Source organism: Pristis pectinata, chromosome 3 (genome assembly GCF_009764475.1).
Source record: "Pristis pectinata isolate sPriPec2 chromosome 3, sPriPec2.1.pri, whole genome shotgun sequence".
Lineage (NCBI taxonomy): Eukaryota > Metazoa > Chordata > Chondrichthyes > Rhinopristiformes > Pristidae > Pristis > Pristis pectinata.
In genome coordinates this window covers 133,462,345-133,487,128 of record NC_067407.1, presented here as the reverse complement: position 1 = coordinate 133,487,128, position 24,784 = coordinate 133,462,345, and the positions used below count along the sequence as shown (strand labels likewise).

Genomic DNA, 24,784 nt, shown 5'->3' with positions numbered 1-24,784 from the left:
TTAAGAATAGCTCTGATTTTTATTGAAGTACAGCATCTCTCCGAAGATGTTCATATATTTATAGTAGCTGTAACCAAAGCTGCAGAGTAGAATGAATATAAAGGACCATACCACAGACACAACTATTGTGGTGTCCTTCCTGTAATGATAGAGAAACATTAAGAGTTACAGTGTGAATGCTTTAGAAATTGCAGGTAATATATACTTAAAAATCTAATTGCAATGTTCTCCAACAGATATTTAAATGAAATATGAGAGATAATTCAGACTTCCAGACAACACTGGTTTTGTAAATGCATATTCTCAGATACTTGCTTGATATCTAGGGTTCTAAATTGATGATATGGTAGGACTAACCTATATTATGAGAACCCTATGCAGTGTTAACATTGCTCACAGTAATGATCTGTGCTGCAGTTTCAGGTTTCAACTGAATCACTTTCTCCCTCAATAATTTAACAAAAGTTCCCATAAATTGATCTTCTGACACATTATCTGAGCGCAGCTTTTTCTATGATCTGTACTTAGCTGAAACATGGGCCCGAATGAATCTATTTTTACAGATCCAGTTACCGGTTTGTATCAATCTTGCACTGTGGTACCAATGACTCTTTGTAAACCAAATGCACAAGAGATTTTCACAGATCAAAGTGAACAATATATTCACTTAAAACAGAAGACTGAAGCAATCACTGAACCAGCTCTGATTACATGTCCAGAGTGTTAATCAGGAAATTGCACACAGTTTCCTTATGACATTATGCCAAGCAGTGTCAATACAAAATTACAGGCTGGGAGTGCATGGTCTCTAAGTGCACCTGTGGAGAAGAAAGTGAGGAGCAAAAAATATTCCCGTGAGGAAGACAAGGGTGGCAAGGTTTGGGAATCTTGAATAGTAAGAGATCTTGCAAATTGAGTCAAAAGCAAAAGGGAAGCATATGTAAAATTCAGGAAGTTGAAGTCGGACAGGGCCTTCGAGGAATATAAAGGATGTAGGAGGGAACTTAAACAGGGAATCAGGACAACTGAAAGGGGCCATGAAGTGTCTTTGGCATGTGGGATTAAAGAGAATCCCAAGGCATTTTATACACACACAAAAAACAAGGTGGTAAGGATGGAGAGGGTAGGACTACTCAAGGACAAAGAAGAGGATGTATGCCTGGATCCAGAGGAAGTGGGCTAGGCACTAAAAGAGTACATCGCATTGGTATTCACCGAGAAGGACATGGAGGATAGCAAGATCAGGGAGGGATATGCTGATATTCTGGAGCATGTTGATATCAAGGTGGAGGTGGTGTTGGGGCTCTTTAGAACCATTAAGGTGGATAAGCCCCCAGGGTTTGATGGGATCTATCCCAGGTTATTGAGAGAGGCAAAAGAGGAGATTACTGTGGCCTTTTCAGATCTTTGTATTCTCTTTAGCCGCAGGCAACATCCCAGAAGACTGGAAAATAAGCAATGTTGTTCCTCTGTTTAAGAAGGGCAGTATAGACACATTAGGAAATTATAGGCCATATGAGCCTTACATCAGTGGTACGGAAATTACTGGTGAAGAACCTTAGGGATAGGACCTACTTGCCATCTGGAAAAGTATAGACTTATTCACAAGATCACAAGACAAGGGAGCAGAAGCAGGCCATTCGGCCCATCGAGCCTGCTCCATGAGCTAAAGGAAAAGAAAAAAAGAAAAAGAAAAAAGAAAGGGAAAAAAGAAAAAGAAAAAAAACCTATTCCTTTCTAGCCCCAATTTCCGGCCTTATCCCCATATCCCTTGATACCTTGACTAATTAGATACCTATCTATCTCCCCCTTAAACGCCTCCAATGATCGGGCCTCCATTGCTATAAGTGGCAAAGAATTCCATAAATTAACTACCCTCTGGCTAAAGAAATTTCTTCTCATCTCCGTTTTAAACCGGTACCCTCTAATTCTAAGATTGTGCCCTCCGGTCCTGGACTCACCCACCAAGGGAAACAGCTTAGCCACATCTACTCTGTCCAGTCCTTCCAACATTCTAAATGTTTCTATGAGGTCTCCTCTCATTCTTCTGTACTCCAGTGAGTACAGTCCAAGAGGCGACAAACACTCATCATATGAAATCCCTTTCATTCCAGGAATCATCCTCGTAAACCTCCTCTGAACCCTCTCCAACATCAGTACATCCTTCCTAACATATGGGGCCCAAAACTACACACAGTATTCCAAATGAGGCCTCACCAGTGCCCCGCAGAGCCTCATCGCTTCCTTACTTTGATACACTATATCTCTCGAAATGAATGCCAACATAGCAATCGCTTTCCTTACTGCCGATCCGACCTGGTGGTTAACCTTTAGGGTATCCTGCGCGAGTACCCCCAAGTCCCTTTGTACTTCTGTACTTTGAATTTTCTCCCCTTCTAGATAATAATGTGCCCGTTTATTTCTTTTTCCAAAGTGTACAACGGCACATTTCTCAACATTGAATCTCATCTGCCACTTCCTTGCCCATTCTCCTAAACTATCTAAGTCTCTCTGCAACCTTCCTTTTTCTTCAATGCTCCCTAATCCTCCACCTATCTTAATATCGTCTGCAAACTTAGCCACAAAACCATCTACTCCATCATCCAAATCGTTAATGTACAAAGTAAAAAGAAGCGGCCCCAACACCAACCCTTGTGGAACACCACTAGTAAATGGTAGCCAACCAGAACAAGATCCTTTTATTCCCACGCTTTGCTTTCTGCCAACCAGCCAATGCTCTACCCATTCTACTATCCTACCTGTAATTCCATGACCTCTCATCTTATTAATCAGTCTCTTGTGCGGCACCTTGTTGAAGGCCTTTTGAAAGTCTAAATACACAACATCCACAGCCTCTCCCTTATCCACCCTACCTGAGGTTTCCTCAAAAAACTCCAATAGGTCGGACAGGCAGGATCTTCCCTTCACAAAACCATGCTGGCTTGGACCTATCTTGCCTTGTACCTCTCAGTATTCCATAACCTCATCCTTGAGGATTGATTCCAATAACTTTCCCACCACCGATGTCAGACTAATAGGTCTGTAATTTCCTTTATGCTGCCTCCCACCTTTCTTATACAGCGGAACTACAATAGCGACCCTCCAGTCCTCTGGAACCATGCCGGAGTCTTATCGATTCCTGGAAAATTATCACCAATGCCTCTGCAATCTCTAAAGCCACCTCCTTCAGAACCCGGGGATGCACCTCATCCAGTCTGGGAGACTTATCTGTCTTTAGTCCATTTAGCTTTCCTAGCACCTTCTCTCTAGTAATCTTAACTGAACTCAGTTCCATCCCTTGAGACCCCTGACTATCCGGTATATTGCTGATGTCCTCCACAGTGAAGACCGATGCAAAATACTCATTTAATTCCTCTGCCATCTCTTTATCATCCATTATAATCTCTCCTGCACCATTTTTGATTGGTCCAATATCAGCCCATGTCTCTCTTTTGCTCTTCATATGAATAGTCAGCATGGATCTGTGTTGGGGAGGTCATGTCCTACAAATTTGATTGAGTTTTTTAAGGAGGTGATGAAGATGACTGATGAGGGTGGGGCAGTGGATGTTGTCTACATGGACTTTACTAAAACTTTCAGTAAGGTCCCACATGGTAGGCAGATCCAGAAGATTAAGGCACATGGCATCTATGGAGACTTGGTAGATTTGGTTCAAGATTGGCTTGGCCATAGAAGACAGAAGGTAGTGTTGGAGGGATGTTACGCTGACTGGAGGTTTGTGACCAGTAGTGTTCCACAAGGGTCAGTGCTGGGACATCATGTATATATTAAATGATTTGGACAAAAGTGAAGATGGGCTGATTAATAAGTTTGCTGATGACACAAAAATTGATGGAGTTGTGGATAGTGAGGAAGGTTGTCAAAGGATTCGGCAGGGTATAGAGCAGTTGGCAATATGGGCAAACCAGGCATGTGTGAGGTGTTGCACTTTGGAAGGATAAATATAAGGGGAGCAGGACCCTTAGGTACATTAAAATACAGAGGGATATCTTAACTTGGGCTGCAAGTCCATAGCTCCCTGAAAGTACCAACACAAGTAGATAGGGTGGAAAAGAATGTGTACGGCATACTTGGCTTCATCAGTCAGGGCATTGAGTATAGAAGTCAGGAAGTCATGTTGCAGCTGTATAAAACTTCGGTAAGGCCACTTTTGTAACATTGTCTGGTTGCCGCACTACAGGAAGGATGTGGAGACTTTGGAGAGGGTGCAGAAGAGGTTCACCAGGATGTTGCCTAGATTAGAAAGTATTAGCTATAAGGAGAGGTTGGACAAACTTGGTTTGTTTTCTCTGGGGCATAGAAGGCTGAGGGGAGAGATAGAAAATTACGAGAGGCATAGGCAGGGTAGATATTCAGAGTCTTCTTCCCAGGATGGAAATGACATCTACTAGAGGGAGACACAAGAGATTCTGCAGAGGCTGGAATCTGGAGCAACGCACACAAAATGCTGGAGGAACTCAGCAGGTCAGGCAGCATCTATGGAGGGAAATAAACAGTCAATATTTATTCTGGACTGAAAATTTGAGGACGTCTCATCAGGATTTGAGGATGCCTCATCAGGATTTGAGGATGCCTTATCAATTTTTCATCAGGACTGCAAAGAAGAGGGCAGAAGCTAGAATAAGGTGGTCAGGGGAGGGGGAGGAGCACAGGTTGGCAGGTGATTGGTGAGTCCAGGTGAGGGGGGAAGGTAGGTGGGTGGGGGAGGGGGGATGTATGAAGCTGAGAGGTGATAGGTAGAAGAGGCAAAGGGCTGAAGGAGGAATCCAGTAGGAGAGGGCAGTAGACCATGGAATAAAGGGAAGAAGGTGGGGAATAGATGGGCTGGTCATGAGGGTGGGGGAGGGGAAAGAGAAGGGGTGAGGGGGCCACAGGAATGAGGGAAGACAAAGGGGAGGGTGGGAGGGGAGGGGTTACTGCAAGTTAGAGAAATCGATGTTGAGGCTGTCAGGTTGGAGAATGCAAAGGTGGAATATGAGGTGTTGTTGTTCCAACCTGCATCTGGCAACATGGCAGTAGAGGAGGCCGTGGATGGACATGTCAGTATGGGAGTGGGATGTGGAACTCCAGGAGATCCTTGCTTTTGCGGCGGATGGAGCGAAGGTGCTCGACGAAGCGGTCTCCCAATCTGTGTCAGGTCTCACTGATGTAGAGGAGGCTGCTCTGGGAGCACAGGATGCAATAAATGACGCCCTTGGATTCACAGTTGAAGCACTGCCTCACCTGGAAGGATTATCTAGGGGCCTGAATGGTGGGATGACAGAGGTGGTGTAGGGACAGGTGTAGCAATCTACATGGTTGCAGGGATAAGTGCTAGGAGGATCATCAGTGGGGAGGGATGAGTGGACAAGGAAGTTGCGGAGAGAGCGATCCCTGTGGAGACGGTTGTGGAGAGGAAGATGTGCCTGGTGGCGGGATCCCGCTGGAGGTGGCGGAAGTTGCAGAGAATATGTTGGATGCAGAGGCTTGTGGGGTGGTAGGTGAGGACAAGGGTAACCCTGTCCCTGTCATGTCCGGTGGGGGGGGGGAATGGGGTGAGGGCAGATGTGCGGGAAATGGAGATGCGGACGAGGGCTGCATTGATTGTGGTGGAAGGGAAACCCCATTTACTGAAAAAGGAGGACATCTCAGATGTCCTGGAATGGAAAGCCTCATCACATGAACTGTGGTGGAGGCAGAAGAACTGGGAGAAGGGGATAGCATTCTTGCAAGTGACAGGGTGGGAAGAAGTGTCGTCAAAGTAACTGTGGGAGTCAGTGGGTCAACTAGAGGGCACAGCTTTAAGATGAGAGGGGGGAAGTGTAAAGGAGATGAAGCAGGTTTTTTTTTTACACAGAGAGGGGTAGGTGCCTAGAAAGTGCTGCCAGGGCAGGTGGTGGAAGCAGGTACGATAACAACATTTAAGAGCGGCTCAGACAGGCACATGAATAGGCAAGAAATGGAGGGATATAGACCACGTATAGGCAGATGGAATTAGTTTTGATTAGCATCATGGTCAATACAGACATTATGGGCTGAAAGGCCTGTTTCGGTGCTGTACTGTTCTTTCTTCCATGTAAATATGTGCTTCAAATATTTGCCTGGAGCTATTTCTGAGAACTTGATGCAGCATAAGAGTTTGGCAAATATATTTTAAAAAATCTGAATAAACCTGCAAGAGGCTGAGAAAGGAGTCACTTGCCCTTTGACAAAACTACAAAAAGAAATGTGATAGTTTCCTAAGGTTCAACAAAGCATAATGGGAGTTTGCATAAATCGTTGTCCTTTAATTGTTCACAAAACAAGATAGATAAAGCAAATCTGAACATCGATGAGACGTCCTCAAATTTTTTTTGAAACAAAAATTTTTGGGGAAACATTATCTCAATTTAGAAGACATAGTGAAATAGAAATATTTTGCATGATTTAGATAGTCAAATAAAAAGTTTCTATCATGATGGTTTTGTACACTTTTGCCCTTAATTTTCTGGGGGCAAAAGTACAAATACAGGTACATGTATTATAAAGAGACACAAGTGGTACAAAACTATCAAAATTCAAATGATGCAGAAATTCATTATGTGCAATATTATTAAAAAGACTGTAAACTCAGTAAAATGAAGTCTTTTAAGAAATCTCATATGCACTATAGATTGCACATTGATTTACTGTAGATAATCATTTCTGTGATAGAAGCTATACCTCTTCAGCACTCCATAAGTCTCTACCGCAAAATGAGCTGTGAGTTTACAGAAACTGCAGAAACAAAAAAGTTTAGCATATTAAAAGTAACAGGAAAATAAGACAAATTACATTTTTGAGAAATGCATAGTTTTTATTTCCTACCTGGTGACAGTGGTAACAGAGCTGGAGCATTTATCAATGTGACTAGGAAAAACACAACTTTCCTTTCAGAAAGCAAACAAAAAACACACAAATGGTGGAAATTTGAAATAAAGACAGAAACCTAGAAATGCTCATGGGTCAGGCATCAGCTGTGCAATAAAGAAACAAAGTTAATGTTTCACCTTAATGTACTTTCACTAGAACTAGGAAAAGTTAGAATTCATTTTCCACGTCAGTTGCAAGGTCATTGACTGGAAACATTAAACTTCTTTCTCTTTCTACAGATGCTACCTGGCCTGCTAAATATGTACAACATTTCTTGTTTTTTAAAAAATTTCCAGCAACTGTTTGCACTTTCACTCGTTAAATGAAAAAAAACAATAAGATGCTGAAGGAACTCAGCAGGTTAGGCAGCATCCGTGGAGAAAAGCAGATGGTTAACGTTTCGGGTCAGGACCCTTTAAGCACTCTGCCTCTCTTCATTGAATGCCCACCTTGAAAAACCTCTGCTCCCCTCTCCGGTGGAATTTCTGTTTGGTTACTTTGTTCACCCTCGGTGAGGCGGCTGGCATCACCACCATTGTCTCATTCAGTCTGCTTTGGTTTCTATTCTATCACAGACTTTCCACTTTTTCTCTTCACACCTCCCCCTTCCATGCAACTTAAAACATATTTGATTACTAACTTTTCCCAGTTCTGATGAAAGATCAAAGATCTGAAACATTATGTCTGTTTCTGCCTCTGCAGATGCTGCCTGACCTACTACATACTTCCAACGTTTTCTGTTTTATTTAACTGTCTGAAATAGGTCTGAAATAAAGCAAACTTTAGGTCCGAAATATTCAATTTGTGCTCCAACAACCACTTACAGCTGTTGATTTCTGACAGTAATGTACACTCATTTTTCTATTTATTGATTAGGCATTTATTGTCTGTCCCCAATTACCCCTGAACTGATACAGTTAAGAATCAACCACATTAGTAGATCTGGAGTCACATAGGAATACTAGGTGAAGTTGGCAGATTTTCTTCTCTAATCCCCTTCAGGAAAGGAAATCTGCCTTCTTACCCAGTGTGGTACATGCTTGGCTCTGGTACTACTGATGTGATTGATTCCCAATTGCCTCCTCATCCAGTTGCAATTGGAGGTGAACGACCTTGGAAATGATATCCACATCCTAAAAACAAACAAACAAAACTTCTGGTAACTATGTACTGTTGACATAGGCAATATAGTCTTAATTTATGCCCATACTACTTATTTGCTGCCTCAGGTCTACCTGTCTCAATTACTTGGGAAATATTTCACAGAACCTGGATTTATTTCTTAAAATTTACGACGTACACCTCTGTGTCTATGAAGACATTGGGTAGGGAGAGTAAAGTTCATTTACTCTGGGGAGAATCATTCACTAGTGATAATGTTACTATAAATTGAATTGTTTGTAGCTTACTGGCTCATTCTCATGTAAAGGCAGCCATTTTGAACATCAGCTTGCTAGATAATTGGTGGTATTAATTATCTGTGCTACGCTTCACAGCAAATGTGTGCCTTACTTGGTTTGTGAATTTTACATCCTTGATAGTTCTGACCTGCCTTCTCCTGTTGCTGCTTTTCCTATTTGTCAACCAGTGATAGATTTAACAGTGCACCCATGCTATTCTATCTAAAGTATTCACAGGGGAAAAAAGTCCTTTTACAGTTCCCCTTTAACGCCTTCCAATTGTTTTAGATACGTTTATGCCAAGTTCAAATGCACAGAGAATGCAGTGACTGCTGAACCAATCTGTACTGTTCCCATTTAGCAGGGACATTTAAAAAAAGGAAACTTTTAGTTGAAAAGGTTTTAATGAAAGTTCATCAGTTTGAAATGTTAACCTGATCTCTCTCTCTCTCTCTCCCTGCAGATACTGCTGAGAATTAATGCATGTTGTGTTATTTTTATTCCTGGACATCTTTAGTCCTTGGTCAGTTTATTAACATGAGCAATAAGCAATCAGCAATAACCTGCAATCTCAAGATTGGAAAAATACTGAATAACTTACGTTACTCGTGTTACTCGGGGCTAAGCTTGAGTGTAGACATCATAAGCACTACACCACAAAACAAGTGGCAAAAAAACTTAGCACTAACACAAAACAAAATCACTAAATTCACTGAGCGCATGCGCTGTAGGGAAAATATTTTTCAATTGTGATTCTGCTTTTAAATTGAAATGGTTTTATTCCAGAGACTTCCACCTGTGAGCAAATGCAATTCACATTTTTCAAACATAATTTATAATTTCAATTTACAAATATTGTTTTTTTAAAACACAGAAAAGTATGCATCAAATTACCTGTAGTTGGGATCCAGTATTTTCACAGTGAAAAGATAAATGCCAGTGTGGTCAGTTGGCCAGGTGATGAACACATTGTTTGATAAATTCAAAATTTCATATGGCCTATCCATGTCTCTTATCAATCCAGGAGTTTCATAGCAAGACCTATAATTCTTAATTCAAAATGAAACAAACTGAATTTTCATTATCTTACACCACGATCTCCTGTAAACCTAATGTTTGTTAGGTAAAAGGAAGTCTTGATATCACTAACAGAGAATATATCCTCAGCATATAATCTGACAGTCTGACAGCAGCAACAATACAGCATCTTTATCAAAGACAAAAATGAATACATAACCAAAATTGGAGACACAGACAGAAAATGCCTGACACTGTGGCCAGGAAGGGGGATGGAATTGATGGGTTATAGAAAACAGCTTTGTTCTTCCTGATGTTCAGTTGGAGGAAATAATGATTTTCTCAAAATGCATACATTTCCCTTTTAACTTGGTCTTTTGATATAATATGTGGAACAGAATTCAAACAATCTAGAGGTAATGTTCAAATACAGGTATCCAACTTGTGGATGAAAAAAAATGCCTCATTATCATTTGCTATGAAATAAAATAAAGTGCCTTAAAAATGATTTGAACATTGGAAGTTGGCTATACATCATAATTAAGGAAAAGAAGAACAAACATTCTGATGTCTACTTAGTATATAAATCAGATAGGACAAACAGGATTTGCATATTGAATTATAATCAAAATAAGTACTTTTTCCAAATGAAGTATGCCTGTAACAGAGTTACCATTCGTGATTTGAATTTGTTAATTCCCAGATTTAAGCCACTATTTGAGGTGTCAGGTTTAAGCATACTCCCTTGTAAGGAAGGAACATGGGATTATTGGGGGGGTGGTCGAATTTAAACAACCTGGAACGTGTTGCTTTGGGAACAGGGTGAGGTTAAATCCAGAGAAAATTACCAAGCACATTGTGAAACTGGCTGCACTCTATTGATTTCTGGGATTATAATAAAGGCCAAACAGCCAACCACTCCAGGGTACTAAAGCTGACATCATAAAAATGATATTGAGGCTGGAAGCCTATAATTTAACTTGCTTTGTCCAACCTTGACAGCTACACTAGGAAAGCTCTTCCTGGCCTGCCAAGCCCCTCTATTGCCTCTGAACTGCTGCTTTCCCTCTACCATAGTGGACAGAGCCCTTGACTACATCTCATCTATTTCCCACTCCTCTCTTCCTTGACAGAGCAAAGAGTTTCCCTCATACTCACCTTCCACTCCTCCAGTCTTTGCATTCAACTATCATCTTTTGCAATTTCTGCCAGCTCTGATAAGATTCCACCAACAGACACATATTTCCCTCTTCAGTATTTCAAAGGAATTGCTCCCTTTGTGACTTCCTTGTCTTCTCATCCATCCATCCCTACCACTCATTCCCCATCTTATAGTGCTTCCCCATGCAACTGCAGGAGGTGCAATACCTTTTACCTCTTTCCTTCCCACCATCCAGGGACCCAAACAGTGTTTCCAGGTGAATCAGTGATTCAATTGCATCTCTTCCAATTTAGTGTAAGGCATTCAGTGTTCACAATGTGGTCTGCTTTGCATCAGAGAAACCAAATGCAGATTGAGTGATCACTTTATGGAGCACCTGCACTCAGTCCACAGTAGTGACCCTGGGCTTCCGGTTGCCTGTCTCCTTGACTTACCAACCCACTCCCACTCTGAGCTGTCTGTGACCTCCTGCACTGCAACAACAAAACACAACGCAAACTTGAGGAACACCACCTCACCTTCTGCCTGGGCAAGTTCCATTCTTCTGAACTCAATATCCAAGTCTTCAACTTCAGATAAGTCATTCTTTTTTTCTGTCTATTATATGCTTCTAATTGCTACACTACAGCGCCCATTAACCCCTATTAAAGATATTCCCATTTCCTACTAATCCCTCCTCTACCTTCTCTGCTATTGAAAACTAACTTGCTTTTCTTCTATCCTGTTCTGACGAAGGATCTCTGACTTAAAACATTAACTCTATTTCTCTTTCCACAGATGCTGTCTGACCCGCTGAGTATTTCAGCATTTTCTGTTTTTACTTCTCCTATGACCCACCTTGATTCTGTAATTTTTATTATTTTCACCTAACAAAAATTGTTCCATGCTTCTGATTAATTCCTCAGCAAAGAAAAATTCTTCCTATTTATTATCTATCCCTAATTACCCTTGAGAATGTGGTGATGAGCTGCCTTCTTGAACCACTGCAGTTCTTCTGACAAAGTTAATACCACAATGTGTCGGGATGGGCCAAGGATTTAGATGCATCAGTGATTAAGAACTGGCGATATATTTCCTAGTCAGGACAGTTTGCGACTTAAGAGGGGAACCTGCAGGCTTTGGTGTTCCTGTGTGTCTGCTGTCCTGATCCTTCTAGGTGGGGTAAGTCATGTAACTGTCCCCAGCACATTCTCAGTAACGCAAAAAGATGCATTTCACTGTGTGTTTCGATGTACATGTGACTAATAAATAAATATCTTATCTTGGGTTTAGGAGATGATATTGGAGTAGCCTAGGCAAATAACGACAATATATTTTGGAAATAGTACACATTACAACCACTGTGCACCAATGATGAAGGAAATGAATGTTTGGGGTGGTGGATGGAATCCCATTCATATTAGTTTCTTTGCCTGGATGATGTCGAATTTCTTGAGTATTGTTCAAGCTGCACTCAACCAGGCAAATGGAGTGTTCCTTCACACCTTGAATTGCGCCTTGTAGATATCTGAAAAGCTTTTGGATGCTAGGAAGCAAGTCACTTGGCTCCAGACTTCTTCACATTCTTGTGCTGAATTCCAGAGATGAAGTGAGAACCACTGTCCTTGACATCAAGGCAGCATTTGACCAAATGGGACATCAAGGGGCCCTAGTGGTGTCTAAATTGGAAGAGTTGTCACATGGACTAATTAAGTAACAGCCTGATACAGTTGCGCTTACAGAATCATACCTTATGGGAAACATGTCAGACTAAGGACTTGATTGCAATGGAGAAAGTTCAGAGGATGTTGCTCGGAATTAAGCATTTCAGCTGTGAGGAGAGACTGGATAGGCTGGGTTACTTTTTCTTGGAGTGGAGCAGTCTGAGGAGGGACCTGTCTGAAGTCTCCCACCATACATATCCTGGAGCTCACCACTGACCAGAGCCTCAATTGGACCAACCAGATAATTACTGAGGCTACATGTCACAGATTGGGTACCCTGAGGTGAGTGACTCACTTCCTTACACCCTAAGGCCTTTCCACCATCTAGAAGTCACAAATCTGAAGCATGATGGAATATCTCCCACTAGCTGAATGGGTTCAGTTCCTACAACACTCAAGAAGCTCAACATCATTCAGGACAAAGCAGCTCCCTCCACCACTGATGCACAGTGGCTGCAGCGTGTAGCATCTACAAAATGCACTGCAGTTACTCACCCAGGCTACTCCACATCCCAAATCCGTAACCTGTATCATTAAGGAGAACAAAGGCGGCAGGTGCTTGAGAACACCATCACTTACAAGTTCTTCTCCAAGTTGCATACAATCCTGACTTGAAAATATATTATCACTAGGTCTAAATCCTGGAACTCCCTTCTAATCAGCACCACGGAAGTAACTTCACCAGGACTGCAGTGATTCAAGACGGCAGTTTGCCACCACCATCAAGGGCAATTAGGGATGGTCAAAATCCTGAAAACGAATTACAAAAATTCCCTCCTTGTCTTTGATGAGGTGCTAACCATATTCCACTTCCATGGTCACATCTCTTTCCTCAACAAATGTTTCTGGCTCCAAATTATCCATGTGATTTTCAAGTGATTTCCATCTTTCACAATTTGGATCCATCCATGAAGACAGGCTTGCTTAAGCTTTCCAATGTCTTCCTAGTCGCTACTCTCATTGCATCCTGAGATCCATGGTTAATGCTAAGTGTCAGCAAATACATGTTGTTGACCTGTTGCTGCGGTATGCCTACTCTTTCTTTCTCAAAGCTGTCCTAGTCTGCAGTTCCACTTTATCCTTTTCTGCATTTGGTGTTTCAATAAAGGATATTTGTCTTATCTTTCAGGCATTAAAGATCACAAATTCCAACAGCTCTTGAATTCTTAAGTATTCCTCCAGATCCTTGTCCACCTTCATTTTCCCCCACATCTCTCTGTCCCACTCATTGATGTGTATTCACCATCTAATTCCAAATATCAGCCTTCAGCAAGGCCTGAATTAACAACTCTGTTTTCTCTGTATTCACATTGTTTGACCTGCTGAGTGCTTCTACAATTTTCTATTACTTTTTCCCCCTTCTCGCCAGATGGTTACCCACATACAAAGGAAGAAAAATTAACCAAGGGCTGTTGCCAGAAAACTCATGGCATTTCATTTTCTCCCCATTTTTATGCCCCTCCTTTTACCTTTTTACCCCCTCTCTCCACCTCCTCCCACTGTGACCAGAACCAATATGATTTTTATTGCTCCTTCTTCTTAACCCCTGATCTTGCATTGTCCTCTTACCCTGCTACTCACTCCTCACCCCCTTTCATTTTCCAGTGCTTCCTATCAGTCATCCCCCCATCTTCCCCAAGCCACGGTTTCCTCCACCCTCCTTCTGGCTTGCCACCAGCTTCTTTCTGAGTTCAAATTTCTTCCTCTCCTGAACTCCACTTTCCCACTGTCTTTCTAACAGAATTGATATGAATAGAATATTTGAGTTTGGCTAGTCCTGTGAAAAACCAAGAGAAAACAACTGGTGCATGTAATAAATAATCATGAAATATCACTTGAAATTTAAGCACCAATCTGTTTAATGCCCGTGAATTAGGTAACTAATAACAAGTTCACCTTAGTCATCCCCTTCCTTCCAATTTTAGCATAAATGCATAGGAAGTGTACTTACCTCTGGACCCCAGATACTGTCTCTGTGTTTATAATCACCATAATAAAGTTCTAACATAGCTTTCCAAGTCTGTGCTTCACGCAGACAACCAGCCTAAAGAAAGTTCAGAAAGTATTTAAGTTTCTGAAGGTCCCCATGGGTAATACCTGCTTTGGTTTAATTATCAAAAGAGGTTACCAAAAACATCAACTATCAGAGAAAATGAGTAAAGCTTGAAGTGATACATTTATAGTCTGGAGTTAGGCATCACCTTATCTCATCAGGTAACAATTTGAATTCTCCGATCTGCTTCTGTTTTAAAGCAGATCTTCCATGGCACTGCTCACTGCACCTCAGAGTAATTCACCCACTGACTTCTTTCATGCATTGTGTGATCTGTATTTGAGGAATGTCTTTCTTTGATGCAGCAGAATTCCCAAATCTCCTCCATCAATGAAACAATACTTCCCTCACATCTCCATCAAGAATAAGTTGCTGCTTGTCTGCCACTGCTATAGTTTCCCCTTCAACACTAAACTGCCGGTCTTTGCACGTTACTGTCTTGTATATCACAGCCAAGCTTTGTGGGAAAGATTTTCCATTTAACTAAAATTCTCACCTGCTTCATTGTTGCATTATAATAGAAGTCTGTCCTACCATGCTCTTCCCAGATGATGTAATTGGCATCTACAATTCCCAGGTATTTTAAACCAGAATACCTATAATCAAACAAAAAACAATAGTTGTAATTCCATTATTCACAAATAATTATTCATTTGTACAAGCTCATGTTGCACTTCATTAAAACAAGTAGGAATAATCAAACCCATCAAATTGAAACTATAAGCAAAGACAATGAAACTTATGTTTACACTCAACCTGTTGGCAAAAAGCAAGTTAGCCACAAATTTATTGAATGGGCCATAGGATAAAGGAGTTGGATGGCCTACTCTGCTCCTGTTCCTCAGGTAAATGAGAACCATGGTTGACATAGAGGCAGATCAGAGGCTAGATTGTGAAAGCAGTGCTTTGGGCATGGGTTAAAAACTGGCAGCTGGCAAACAGGGAAGAGGATGCAAGAGGTTAGGACAATTATGTCAGGCTGTTGCTCAACTAGTCTGTGGCACTATCCTGATTTAGACAACAATCTCCAGGTGCTTGTAAGGTGGATTTTGCCATGTCTGACTTCAGTACCTAGGATGATGTCTGCTAGTCCACCTGGTTTTCATAAATTTTCTGTTTTAATAAGTATGATACAATTGAGAGGCTTGCTACACCATTTCAGAGGGCAGCTGAGAGACAACGGCCTTGCAGCAGCTCTGAAGTGACACAGACAGATTTCCTCCCCTGAAGAATCTCTGTGAATCAATGAGTTTTTACAACAATCCAGCAGCTTCATGGTCATCATTACTAGGACTAATTGATTTATCACATTCTAATTTTAAATAACAATAGTTTACATAAACTGCATATAATGGCAAGATTTGAACTCAAGTATCTGGATTGTTAGTTCGGGCTGCTGGCTGACTAGTCCAATTATTTAACAACTGTATCGCCACATAACTGAGGGTCAAATACACAGATCATGTTGTTAACAAATTCAGACATGACAAAGTCATTCCCAGTTTAGCTAATCTTATGAACACCTCCTCATGAAAATCTGAGGACTGGTGTTTAAATTGGGAGAGTTGCCTTTGCAGACTAATGAAGCAACAGCCTTGAAGGCAACATGTTAGACCAAGGATGTGATTGCAATGGAGAGGGTTCAGAGAGATTCACCAGGATGTTGCCTTGAATTAGGCATTTCAGTTATAGGGAGAGACTGTATCGGCTGGGTTAGTTTTCCTTGGAGTGGAGAAGACTGAGGAGGAATCTATCTGAAGTACAGCAAATTATAAGGGGCATGTAAAGGGTAGATCAGATAGTGAGCAACTTTACTCCTCGGCAGAGACATCTACAATCAGAGGGCATATGTTTATAGTAAAGGGTAGATGTAGACGGGATTTGAAGAGGAGTCTGGAAAGCATGACCTGAGTGGATGCAGGTACTGAAATTTATGTACTTAAATGAGAACTTGAAATGCCATGGAATAGAGGGCTAAAGGCCAAATGCTGGAAGATGGGATTAGTATAGCTAAGTAGTTGATGGCCAGCAATGCAAACCTTCAGCAAATGAAACAATCCATGCCTGCATATGGTAAGACCTGGACAATATTCTGATGTAATTTGATTATGTTTAAATTTTTAAGACCACAATTAATTTTTAAGTGGTAATCTGAGGCTACCCTTATCTTTTACTGTGGTTTTTCCAATACCAGTCAGGTTTATTTTTTCTTGTGGATGCTGCTTATATGATACTATGTGCCTGTGATGCTGCTGCAAGTAAGTTTTACATTGCACTTGCACATACATGTATAACATAGAACATGTACTTGTGCATATGACAATAAACTCAGCTTTGACTTGCCAGAACAGTCCTTGGAATTAAAATAAAAAGCATGTCACTTTAATAAGATTTTCTTTGGTGGCTTTACCTTCTTGCTGATTTGCTGTGATTGCACAAGTTGTTGTTGGAATATTGGCACAAACTTACATATGTTACAAACCAGCAACAAAAGAAACACACTGAGTCATGATTCAGTGTTAAAAACTATTTTATTAATCACTACTTATAATAATATGAAAAATAGAAGTAAAAATGTTAGTATATTAGAATTCAAAAATGTTAAACCTTGAACATTAACCCCAAAAACTAAACTCTTCGTGTGTGTGTGTGTGGCAAAGTCCCAACCTCCAAGTCCAGGAATGGTCCTTAAAGTTCAGTTCCGCAAGCCATAAGGTGAAACATGAGCAGAGGCTTCTTCATCCACCACCGTTGACTGAAGATAAGACGTAGATGTAGAGAACATAGAAAGAGTAATTACGAAATCCAAATGTTCCACGATGGAACCCAAACGACACTTCAGTGTTTACTCGGTAGTGACTTCCTCACCCCGAAAAGCATCCGAATCGTGGTCGTCCACACAAATACCTGTTTCCTTCTACAGGTCAGCAACAAAGTGAACTCCACCGGATTACTTCCAATTTCCATACATGGATTTCAGTGGCAGACACAGTTATTGTTTCTCATCGATCGATAAAGAAAACTAGCAGGCTGGTGTCTCTCTCCCTTCTCTCTCTCTCCCTTCGAATGACCTCTTCAACAACGTCATTACGTCCTTTATCTTCTATTGACGTAAGCACGCCACACACACACACACACACACACTATCTTAAAGGGACATTCACTGAGTCCGTAACACATATTTATCATCAGCTTCTTAGTTGCATGGCTGCTGTCAGGCAGGCTGCCAGGACATTGTATAGGATGAAAACAAACTTGTCATTTAAAGTAACAGTAATTTTTTTTGGCAAATGGGTCAGGTTTCCTCATACTGTGGTTCAGCTCTCAATAGCCTGCTAAATGCAAACACTTTTTCTGCTCCAGCCAGGCAACAATTTGCAGGTGAACAGCAAGACAATCTTCATTTACATTTATTACATTAACCATGGCACTGTGAGGAATGCAAGTCACCCTTACACTTCTGAATACCTTATCCAGAAATAGGGTAGCAGAAAATATGAATTGTGTTTTGGTGAATCAGGATGCTCTTTTTTCATAAAATCACATTTTCTCAAAAAATCCAGATACAGGTCTGGACATATTGTTTAAAAGCAAAAGACTGGAGATTTGAAAACTGAAATTGATAGAATTACTCAGGTCAGGTGGCATCCATCAATAGAGAGAAACAGTTAATTTATCAGTTTACATCTGAACCATCCATTGTAGCCCAGCAACAAAGGGTCATGTTTTAAAAGTACCCCTGTCAATAGCTGAAAAACAAATTAAGGAGCAACAGTTTAAAGAATTAATTGAAACACGACTTTCATTGCTCTCTCTAAAAACATGAGGCAAATTTATGATTGGATGCCTGGTTTCCTGCTTTAATAACGATGGCTGTATTGGCCACACTTCCTCCTATCGTACTAAACTAGAAAATGTCATTACCTTTGCTGCCAATTTTCACCTTTCTCTCACCTTCACATAGTTCATTTCTGATTCTTCTCACTCTATTTCCATTTCAGTTGAAAGGCTTGTGATCAGTATCTACTAAAAGCCCACTGATACCCAGTTGCCTTAATGATACTTCTTGCTACCCTGCTTCCAGGAAAGAATTTATTCTTTTCCTTTAGTTTTTCCTTGTCTGTAACAACTATATTGATAATACCACCAGCCAGACTAATACTTCCAATATGTCTTCTTTTTTTCCTCAACTGAGGACTCCACTTCAAAATAGTCGACAGAGCCCTTGACTGACCATTGAATTTCCCATACTTCTACTCTCAACCTTTCTCACAAGAACACAAATAAAAGCAGTAGGCTATCCAGTCCTTTGAGCCTGCTTCACCATTTATCAAGATCAGGCTGATCTTCAGCTCCATTATCAAGCACCATCTCCATATTCCATGATTCCTGAATTGCCAGAAATCTATCAATTTTTGTTTTGAACGGACATTATGACCAAGCTTTATGACAGACTTCCGAGGTAGATTTTAAAGGTTAATCACCCTCTGAGGAAATTTCTTCTAATTTCAGTCCTAAATAGCCTAATTTTTGATTCTCAAACTGTGCCCATTCCTCCTGGGCTCCTCAGCCTGAGGAAAAGTCTGCTATGCACGGAGCCTGTCAAACACTTTTAAGAATTTTGTATATTTCAGTAAAATGTCACCTCATCCTTGTAAACTTAGGTCCCACTCTATTCAATCTCTCCTCATATTACAAACTCACCATCCCTGGAACTGGTCTAGTGTAAGTCTTTTGTTAGGGTTTTTAGTGTAAGGGTTAGATTTTTATAAGATCTTTCTAAGTAGTCGAGTGGGGGCTGGACTGCGCAGGCGCGGCGTGGGCAGCTTAAAAAGCAAACAGCCTATAGAGTGGGCAGCGTCGGAGCGGGCAGCGGAGTGAGTGGCAGCAGAGTGTTCTAGGCTTTGGCTCAAGGGGCTTCGGCGTGAAGGGGCAAGGAGGGTAAGTAGCTGGTAAGTAGGTAAAAGCAAGGTTTACCTGTTGTTCATTATAGATTTGTAGGTGGGACTAACTAGGGAAAAAAGAAAGGTAGTCAGATGGAGGACATGGTGGTGTGCTGCAGCTGTTTGATGTGGGAACTCGTGGACCTTGCTGCAGTCCAAGATGGCCACATCTGCAGTAAGTGCTTGAGGCTGAACGAACTTCGGCTCAGAGTTGATGAGCTGGAGTCGCAGCTACAAACACTGCGTAGCATAAGGGAGGGAGAGAGGTATGTAGACACGGTGCATCAGGTGGCAGTCACCCCCCTTAGAGCAGGTACATCTGAGGTTCAGGAGGCAGATAGAATGGTGACTGTCAGGGGAGGGAAGAGGAAGAAGAAGTCAGGCAGGCAGACAGAGCAGAGAACCCCGGAGGCTGTTCCCCTCAGTAACAAGTTTTCTGCCTTGGAAGCTGTTGAGGGGGATGACCTGCAGGGGCCTAGCTGCAGTTACCAGGTCTCTGGCACTGGGACTGGTACTGCTGCTCAGAAGGGAAGGGTGGGAAAGAGACATGCAGTAGTGATAGGGGACTCGATAGTCAGGGAAACAGATAGGAGGTTCTGTGGCAGTGAGCATGAATCCCGGATGGTATGTTGCCTCCCAGGTGCCAGGGTCCGGGATGTCACTGATCGGGTCCACAGGATTCTTGAGCGGGAGGGAGAGCAGCCAGAAGTTGTGGTCCATATTGGCACCAACGACATAGGTAGGAAGGGGGATGAGGTCCTGAAGAGTGAGTTCAGGGAGCTAGGCAGAAAATTGAGGAACAGGACCTCAAGGGTAGCAATCTCGGGATTGCTGCCAGTGCCACGTGATAGTGAAGGCAGGAATAGGAGGAGGTGGCAGATAAATGCATGGCTGAGAAGCTGGTGCAGGAGGGAGGGTTTTAGATTTCTGGATCATTGGGATCTCTTCTCAGGAAGGTGGGACCTGTACAGAGAGGACAGGTTACACCCGAACCAGAAGGGGGCCAATATCCTTGTGGCGAGATTTGCTGGGGTGGTTCGGGAAGGTTTAAACTAGTTTGTGAGGGGGAAGGGAACCAGAGGAGTAGGTCAGAGGAAGAAGGGAATGGGGAAAAGTTAGATCAAACAGGTAGAGAGGCTTTGGGGAAGGAGAAGCAGAATACAGGCTATAAAAGTAGTAAGGTAGATGGACTGAAGTGTGTTTACTTAAATGCAAGAAGTGTCAGGAATAAGGGGGATGAACTGAGGGCTTGGATAAGTATGGGGGACTATGATATCGTGGCTATTACTGAGACGTGGCTGACATCAGGAGAGGAGTGGATATTGAATATTCCTGGTTTTCGGTGTTTTAAGAGGGATAGGGAAGTGGGGAGAAGAGGAGGATGGGTGGCGATACTGGTCAGGGACACTGTTACGGCTGTGGAAAAAATGGATGTTGTATGGGTCCGTATGGGTGGAATTAAGGAACAAGAAAGGAGCAGTTACTCTACTAGGAGTATTCTATAGGCCCCCCGGTAGCAGTAGAGATATAGAGGAGCAGATTGGCGGGCAGTGTTTGGAGAGAAGCAAAAATAACAGGGTTGTTATAATGGGAGACTTCAAATTCCCAAATATAGACTGGAACCTGCTTAGTGCCAAAGGTTTAGATGGGACGGAATTTGTTAAATGTGTCCAGGAGGGATTCTTGACGCAGTATGTTGACAGGCCGACTAGAGGGAATGCCATGTTAGATCTAGTTTTAGGAAATGAACCGGGACAGGTGAAGGATCTATTGGTGGGTGAGCATTTGGGGGACAGTGACCATTGCTCCATAACCTTTAAAATTGTTATGGACAGGGACAGGTGCAGAGAGGACAAGAGGATTTTCAATTGGGGAAGGGCAAACTATGAGGCTATAAGGAGAGAACTTGGGAGTGTAAATTGGGATGTCCTTTTTGAAGGAAAATGTACCATGGAGATGTGGTCGATGTTCAGGGATCTTATGCAGGATGTTAGGGATAAATATGTCCCGGTGAAGCGGAGAAGGAATGGCAGGGTGAAGGAACCGTGGGTGACGAGAGAGGTGGAACGACTTGTTAGGGAGAAGAAGGTAGCATACGTGAGGTATAAGCAGCAAGGTTCAGACAGGGCCCGTGAGGAATATAGGGTAGCGAGGAAGGAACGTAAGAAAGGGCTGAGGAGAGCTAGAAGGGGACATGAAAAGGCATTGGCTGGTAGGGTTAAGGAAAATCCCAAGGCCTTTTTCAAGTACGTGAAGGATAGGAGGATGGCTAGGGTAAAGGTAGGTCCGATTAAGGACAAAGGTGGGAGAATTTGCCTGGACGCGGCGGCGGAAGTGGGAGAAGTTCTCAATGAGTACTTCTCTTCGGTATTCACCAGGGAGAGTCTTGATGATGCGGAAGGGAATGCTGGTAGGGGTAATGTTCTCGAGGTTGTAGATATCAAGAGAGAGGATGTGTTGAAGTTGTTATATAATATTAAGACAGATAAATCTCCGGGGCCTGACGGGATTTTCCCCAGGCTGCTTCGAGAGGCTAGGGAGGAGGTTGTTGAACCACTGGTAAGGATCTTTGAGTCCTCGTTGTCCACGGGGATGGTGCCAGAGGATCGGAGGGTTGCGAATGTTGTCCCCTTGTTCAAAAAAGGTAATAGGGATAGGCCAGGGAATTATAGACTGGTGAGTCTCACGTCTGTGGTGGGTAAGCTGTTAGAAAGGATTCTAAGGGATAGGATTTATGAACACCTAGAGAGTCATGGACTGATTAGGGACAGCCAGCATGGCTTTGTGAAGGGAAGATCTTGCCTCACAAGCCTGATAGAGTTCTTTGAGGTGACCAGGAAGATTGATGAGGGCAGTGCGGTGGATGTGGTTTACATGGACTTTAGTAAGGCGTTTGATAAGGTTCCTCATGGTAGGCTTCTTCAGAAGGTCAGAGGCCAAGGGATCCAAGGAAGCTTGGCTGTGTGGATTAGGAATTGGCTTGCATGTAGAAAGCAGAGGGTTGTGGTGGAAGGAGTGCCCTCAGATTGGAAGGCAGTGACTAGTGGTGTCCCGCAGGGATCGGTTCTGGGACCTCTACTTTTTGTGATATTTATAGATGACTTAGATGAGGGGGTGGAGGGCTGGGTTAGTAAGTTTGCGGACAACACTAAGATAGGCGGTGTTGTGGATAGTGTGGAGGGCTGTCGGAGCTTACAGAGGGATATTGATAGGATGCAGAGCTGGGCTGACAAGTGGCAGATGGAGTTCAATCCGGAGAAGTGTGAGGTGGTACACTTTGGAAGGACAAACTCCAGGGCAGACTACTGGGCAAATGGCAAGGTACTTGGCAGTGTGGAGGAGCAGAGAGATCTGGGGGTTCATATTCACAGTTCATTGAAAGTTGCCTCACAGGTGGAAAGAGCAGTTAAGAAGGCCAATGCGATGAGCCGTGAGGTGATGATGCAGCTTTACAAAACTCTAGTTAGGCCACACTTAAGAGTACTGTGTTCAGTTCTGGTCGCCTCATTATAGGAAGGATGTGGAGGCGTTGGAGAGGGTGCAGAGGAGATTTACCAGGATGCTGCCTGGATTAGAGAGTATTGAATATGAGGAGAGACTTAAGGTGCTAGGGCTTTATTCACTGGAAAGGAGGACGATGAGAGGAGACATGATAGAGGTATATAAAACACTGAGAGGAATAGATAGACAGTCAGTGCCTCCTTCCCAGGGCACCAATGCTCAAGACGAGAGGTCATGGCTTTAAGGTTATGGGTGGGAGGTTCAGGGGAGATGTCAGGGGGAGGTTTTTCACCCAGAGAGTGGTTGGTGCATGGAATGCACTGCCTGGGGTGGTGGTGGAGGCAGATACATTGAACAGGTTCAAGAGCTTGTTGGATAGGCATATGGAGGAGTGTGGGATGGGGGGATATGCGGGAGGAAGGGGTTAGGTAGTGTGAGGGTGGTTTGATGGACTGCACAACATGGTGGGCCGAAGGGCCTGTTTTGTGCTGTATGGTTCTATGGGAACTTTGCTGCATTCTCTATAAGTACATAGTTTTTTTTTAGGTAAGGAGATCAAAACTGTGCACAATAGGTACTGTCTCACCAAGGTCCTATACAATTGCAAAAAGACATCCTTATTCCCTTGATAAATGTAAATCAGAATTGTGCTATTTCTTGCCTCGCTTTTAAGAATATGGAATACATTTTATCCAGACCTGGGGATTTATCCATTGTTAAATGTCTAATTATATCCTTTCTTTGGAACTTTGCAGTCTAACAGCATGAATATTGAATTCTCCCACTTTATCAGAAGCAGGCCATTCGGCCCATCGAGCCTGCTCCAAGGAAAAGTAATAACCACACCACTTCCCCACAACCCCCACCCACCATGCTTCTTCCCTTTCCTAGCCTCTTTTTTTCAACCGTTTTTATCCTTTCTCTCCTTATCTTTGACCCATCCCCCGGTGGATCTGCTTTCCTCTCCTCCTCGCACCTGCCTATCACTATATCTTACTTGCATCTACCTATCACCACCTTGTGCCCACCCTGCCTCCCCTCTTTTGTCCACCTATCACTGTTCTGCTTTTCCCTCCTAGATATTGGGCTTCCCTTTTTCTTATCTTCAGTCCTGAAGAAGGGTCCTGACCCGAAACATTGACCGCCTGCTTTTCTCCATGGATGCTGCCTGGCCTGCTGAGTTCCTCCAGCATCATCGTGTTTTTCATCTAGATTCCAGCATCTGCAGTCCTTTATTTCTCTATATCCTTTCTTTCTATGTTTATCATTTAATTTATTTTACATTATTTTCTTTTCAATGCCAATCTCTATATCATCCTCCTTTTTCAATGAAGAGGAATGCAATGTACTCATTCAGAACTTTACACATTTTTCATCTCCACACTCAAGCTACCATTTTGCTTTCAAACAGGACATACTCTTTCCTTTGTAATCCTCTTTTCCTTTATATATTTATAAAACCTTCCTTGATTTTACCTGTCAATATCTTTTCGTATAGCCTTTTGCCTTTCTAACTTCTGTTTTAATTTTAACTAGATTTTAATTTTACCCCTGGTTTTCTGCAATATTGAGCTCTCAGTATTTATCACGATTTTTTTTCCCCTTATCATGCCCTGTTTCCTGACATGCATTTGAGCACCCTCTTTATCCTTTTCGTGGGATATTTCTCCCTGAACATCTTCCATTCCTCTCTAAAAGAGCCATCTTAAAGTTGTTTCCATTCCACTTCTGCTAAATCATACCTCAGCCTAGTAAAACTGGTGTTACCCGAAGTTGGAACTTTTGTTCTTGGTCTATCTTTGTCCTTTTCTTTATCTAGGCTAAATCTAACTCAAGCGGCTATCTCTTCTGGGATACTTTGGTTCACTCCTGTATCTCCACTCATACATACGCCGCCTCTCATGGTATTTTCCCATGCAATTGTTGGAAATGCAACAGCTGTTTTTCATCCTCCTTTCGCACTCTCCAGGGTCCCAGGTACTCTTCCCTGGTGAAACAGCAATTTCTTTGTAATTTCAATTTAGTAATCTGTATTCTCTCTTAACAATGGGGAGACACAGAACAGGGACTGCTTTGAGGGAAACCTCCATTCAATTCACAAGTGTTAACTCCAG

General features: G+C 42.4%; 1 protein-coding gene across 1 annotated transcript in view; it reads right to left on the bottom strand.

Moving 5' to 3' along the window:
• Positions 1 to 24,784, bottom strand: part of LOC127568022 (cation channel sperm-associated auxiliary subunit epsilon-like) — an 85,148-nt gene continuing 60,364 nt past the window's right edge. Inside the window, exons 12-16 of the mRNA XM_052011269.1 lie at positions 14,723 to 14,822; positions 14,125 to 14,217; positions 9,186 to 9,340; positions 6,703 to 6,756; positions 1 to 139 (exon numbers count right to left, since the gene is read on the bottom strand). Coding sequence (XP_051867229.1) covers positions 1 to 139; positions 6,703 to 6,756; positions 9,186 to 9,340; positions 14,125 to 14,217; positions 14,723 to 14,822 — 541 coding nt within the window. The remainder of the gene's footprint in view (positions 140 to 6,702; positions 6,757 to 9,185; positions 9,341 to 14,124; positions 14,218 to 14,722; positions 14,823 to 24,784) is intronic.